The following is a 4,982-nucleotide window of genomic DNA, read 5'->3' on the forward strand; positions in this document are numbered from 1 at the left end:
TCTTTCTGGTATTCCCTGCCTTGAGCCAAGATCCATCTGACAACAGCTATGATATCCCTTGTTCCACGTCCTCTTCTGAATCCGTCTTGAACCTCTGGAAGTTCTCTGTGAATAGAAACATGCATAGGAATTTATAATATACCACAAAATGGAGGACAATTGTTAAAAGGGCAATTCAGTGCACAGCACTATTACTAAGAATATGGATTTGTTCATTCCTTCCTTTAGTTCAGTTCATTTTTGTTTCATGATTTCTAATATCTTAATCATATACACCTTGAATATTATTTTGCTCTTGTGAATTAACTAGGAGCTCTGGTGGCATTTGACTGCTAACCAGAAGGCTGGTGGTTAAAACCCACCAGCCATTCCTCGGAAGGAAGGTTGGGCAAACTACTTCCGTAGTGATACTGCCTTGGAAACCCAAGGAGGGTTTGCTGTGAGTCTGATCTGACTCAAGGGCAGTGCATTTCATTTTTTTTTTTTTCATTTTGTGAATTAACTGTATTATGATTGTAAAATATTTTCTTATAATTTTTTAAGTCTACATTATATGATTTAATATAGCCATAAAATCAACCACTTCCATGTGATAAGGGAAGTCTCAAAAAATTCCAAAGAATCAACATCCTCAAACCCTTCTCCCTAAAATAAAGGCCAAAATAAATTAAGATAATAAGAGAGCTGGCTACACACCTTATCTGCCATCTCACAAAGTTGATGACTTACTGTATTTAAATACTGTTGAAATTTCAGTGACAATGTCACACATTGGGACACAGCAAAAGCATTAGTATTTTAGTTTTAAAAATTCATCAGCAAACTAGAAAAGAAATAAAATAAATATTACAATCAAGAATAAAATAAATTTAAAAATTATAATAGGGAAGCTAGAAAAGAATGTACACCTGAAGAATTTAAAGGAAAGAATAATTAAAGGATACATTAATGCAAGAAGTTAAAAAATCCATGTAGTTGTTGTTGTTATGTGCTGTCAAGTCAGCCCAACTCATAGTGACTCCTCCTTGGGTTTCCAAGGTGGTATCACTATGGAAGTAGATTGCCTGTGTGTGTGTGTGTGTGTGTATTTATATCTTTATATACACTCACACACATATATATAAAACAAATTCACTGTCATCCAGTCAATTCCAATTCATAGCAAGCCCCATAGGCTTTCTAAGGCTTTAAATCTTTATAGAAGTAGACTGTCTCATCTTCCTCCCATGGAGTGACTGCTGGGTTTGAACTATCAACTTTCTGGTTAGCAGCAAAGTGACTTACCTCCCAAACCAACAGAGTTCCCTTCGTGTGTGTGTGTGTGTGTGTGTGTATACATATATATACACATGTATGTTGTTGTTTGTGTTATGTGACGTGGCATCAGACCTGACTCATAGAGACCCCTCCTTGGGTTTCCGAGGTCATATCATTATGGAAGTAGATTGCCCCATCTTCCTTCCCAGGAGTGGTTGGTGGGTTTGAACTGCCAGCCTTCTGGTTAGCAGTCAAACGCCTTAGGCACTATGCCACCAGAACCAGTCTATACGATCTATTAAACAGGCTGCATCACTCTATATAACTATATATTTCTAAATAACTTAAAGAAACTATAAATTGTTTCTACAGATGAGTTTCACTCTTTAATTGGCACACAATAAATTAATAGTGAAAATATTTAGCACTTGATCTAGGCCAAGAGTAAGTATCAGATGAATTGAGTGTTAATTAATTCTTCCTCTGGCTTATCAGCTTCCATTGGTAGACTATCTTGTGAAAATTTTAATTCAATGTCAAAACAGTTGATCACAAATACCTCTAAAAAAAGACCCTGTTATTAAGATCATGTGATCCTAATGGCTAGAAATAATTAAAATAGGTTTTACAAAATAGGTTTCACAAAAATTATACAAGATTAATCACAGAAAGAATAAAAGGAAGATGCTGGAAGATAAATTATAAAAATATAAACCATGTTATAAAGCTACAAATTACCACATATATAAATATGGAGCATAAAAATTATTTTATGATAACTTATGATACATTGTTGTTGTTGTTAGGTGCCATTGAGTCACCTCTGACTCTAGTGACCCAATGTACAACAGAATGAAACACTGCCCAGTCCTGAGCCAGCCTCACAATACTTGCTATACCTGACCCCATCATTGTAGCCACTGTATCAATTCATCTTGTTGAGGGCCTTCTCCTTCTTTGCTGACCCTCCACTTTACCAAGCCTGATATCCTTCTCCAGGGAATGGTGCCTTCTGACAACATGACCAGAGTAGATGAGAAGTCTGGCTATTCTTATTTTGAAGGAGCTTTCTGTCTGCACTTCTTCCAGGATAGATTTGTTCATTCTTAGGATATATTAGTACTGAATATTCTATGTATTAAAATTATACTTTTATATTTTTAATTTATGATTTTTCCATCAAGTAATCTAATTTTAATATATTTTAGAAGGAAAAAAGCAATTATGCACACCTCCTTCTCACATTCCCAATGTTCAAGAAATGACAACTGTGAATTATCAAGATGGAGAAAAAATATCTATTTTGTGTCAAGAAAGTTATGTAATTCAGGAAGTAGATGAAATCGTGTGCAAAGATGGAGGGTGGCAGTCAATACCATGTTGTGCTGGTTAGTAGTTCATAACATGCTTTAGAACATTCGTTCAAAATGTGGTTAATACTCTATTGTGTTTACATAATTGAACAAGATGAAGATCTTTTTCTCCATTACCCTTTATGCAAAAGAGTAAATTACAATATGTGTGCTAATAATCACCATTCTTTCACTTATACTGTGAAATAAACACAGACAAAAGATTTAAGGATATGATTTAAATACCAGAAGAAGTTTTTTTTTGTTGTTTAATTCCTTATGATGAACAGGACAGGAATGAAGGTGCTATTTAACAAAAGGATGGTAGCACAGATATTATGGCAACTTGTACACTTGTGAGTTCTAGATAATTATTCACTTTTAAACAATATTATTTCTTTGAGTCACCTTTATTTTGTAATTCTAAATAATATTTATACTTGACCCTTTAATATTTGTTGTTCATACAGAAAAAAAATCCATGTTCTCCACCACCTCATATTGAACATGCAACAATTAACTTGTCTAGATCTTTAGAAGAAAGGAAAGAAATATCCAAACCCAGGCTCCACTCACATAGCATTAAATTAACTTATATCTGTGAAGATGAATTCAAGCTCTCTGAAGACAATGGGATAACATGCTACATGGGAAAATGGAGTTCTCCACCTCAGTGTGTAGGTGAGGATTTATGAGCAAGTAAAATTCTGTTTTCAGAATAATTTATTGAAAATAATCAATATTGATCAAAGGCATAAGACAAAATTATATATATATTATGAATATATATATATATATATATGTGTGTATATAATGTATCTTACCATTAAAATAATTTTTGTGTAACCTAATAAATGTTATTTTTGTTAATTTCATTTGTTCATTACAGGATCACTTCAAACTCTGGCATTAATTTTGTCTTAAAATATGATATGTAGTGTAATTAACTTGCTTATTTAAGTTGTAGTGTTTACTTTGCCAACTGGTATTATTTTTACAATTTTTAAAAATATTTTTCTTACAATGTTCTTTCTGATTTCTTACAACTTAATGGTTTGTTTCTTAGGCTCAGTCATCCTCAGTATATTTCATTTTAACCCTCGTGACTGGCTAGAGAACCACTGACTGTATCATTCTTAAATGCATTGACATTTTAAGTCTCAAGTTCTTGTTTAGGTTGTGAAAGACAGCAGAATGATGGATTTTGAAAATGTTTGTGTACCTTTTGGTGGTATGATAGTAACTCCTGTGTTTTCATTGTTTTTCAAAGTAAATGACTAAATAAGACACCAGTAAATAAAATTAAATTTCAGAAGAAATAAAACAAGAATGCCTTCTTCAATTGTTTTTAAGGACTGCCTTGTGAGTCACCACCTCTGATTCCTCACGGTGTTCTGTCTCTTGAGTCACACAGCTACCAACATGGAGAAGAAGTGACATACAACTGTATTGAGGGTTTTAGGATTGATGGACCTGAAACCATAAAATGTTAGGAGGAAAATGGCCACCTACACCAGAATGCAAAAGTATATCTTTAAATTATTTTAATTAAAATTTATTTAATTTTATTCCATGGATGATAAATACCTTTCATTCAAAGCATAAATGGTAAATAAGGAAATAATGAGTAATTGTAGAATTTAACAGTGTATTTCTGGAAAATTTTTGACTCTGGATTATGAATAAGGAAAATTAGGCAACATGGGCCAAATGACTTCCTTTTGAAATCCTTTTTCATGTGTTTTTGGCAACCCCTGATGTTTACTTTCAGACTACTAACCTCTGTATCTGAAGTCCAATTGGCCCTTATTCATCCACCTGATAAACATTATCTCTGGTGTCAGCTTATTAATTTTCTTCTTATAAATATATAACTTTCTTAAACATTTGAAATGATTATATGTAACTTATATAAGTCCATGGATGGTAGTTTTAGCAGAAGCATTGCATGTAAGGAAGGCAAATCCATAATCAGAATAATTATCTTTTCCAGTAAGAACAAAACGCTGTCCTTTCCATGATGGAAGTGGTCCAATGTAATCAACCTGCCAACAGGTTGCTGGCATGTACGGCAACCAAACCTGTTGCAGAGCCTTCTGTTGTTCTGGGCCCCACTCAAAACTAGCAGCTTTCCAAGTCACTTGATAAAAAGGCTGCAGCAACACACCCACATGAGGGATATGTTGCCTTCAAAATCCAAAGAGACCCACCAGACGTTGTGCCACCTTTTTAGTTGTGGGGGAAGCCAGATACAATAACTTATCCTTCACTTTAGTGGGAATATCTCAACATGCCCAACACCACTGGACCCCTAGAAATTTCACTGAGGTGGAAGGTGCCTGAATTTTCGTTGGGTTAATTTCCCAACCTCTA

At 34.0% G+C, this 4,982-nt stretch overlaps 1 protein-coding gene across 1 annotated transcript in view; it reads left to right on the plus strand.

The window, feature by feature from the left end:
- Positions 1 to 4,982, plus strand: part of LOC103197279 (complement factor H-like) — a 97,970-nt gene that overhangs the window by 78,337 nt on the left and 14,651 nt on the right. Inside the window, 4 exon segments of the mRNA XM_042780972.1 lie at positions 2,466 to 2,641; positions 3,080 to 3,290; positions 3,963 to 4,097; positions 4,100 to 4,135. Coding sequence (XP_042636906.1) covers positions 2,466 to 2,641; positions 3,080 to 3,290; positions 3,963 to 4,097; positions 4,100 to 4,135 — 558 coding nt within the window.

This window comes from Orycteropus afer, unplaced genomic scaffold (genome assembly GCF_000298275.1).
Source record: "Orycteropus afer afer isolate SDZICR_OR568_19922 unplaced genomic scaffold, OryAfe1.0 scaffold00075, whole genome shotgun sequence".
In the NCBI taxonomy this organism is placed as follows: domain Eukaryota; kingdom Metazoa; phylum Chordata; class Mammalia; order Tubulidentata; family Orycteropodidae; genus Orycteropus; species Orycteropus afer.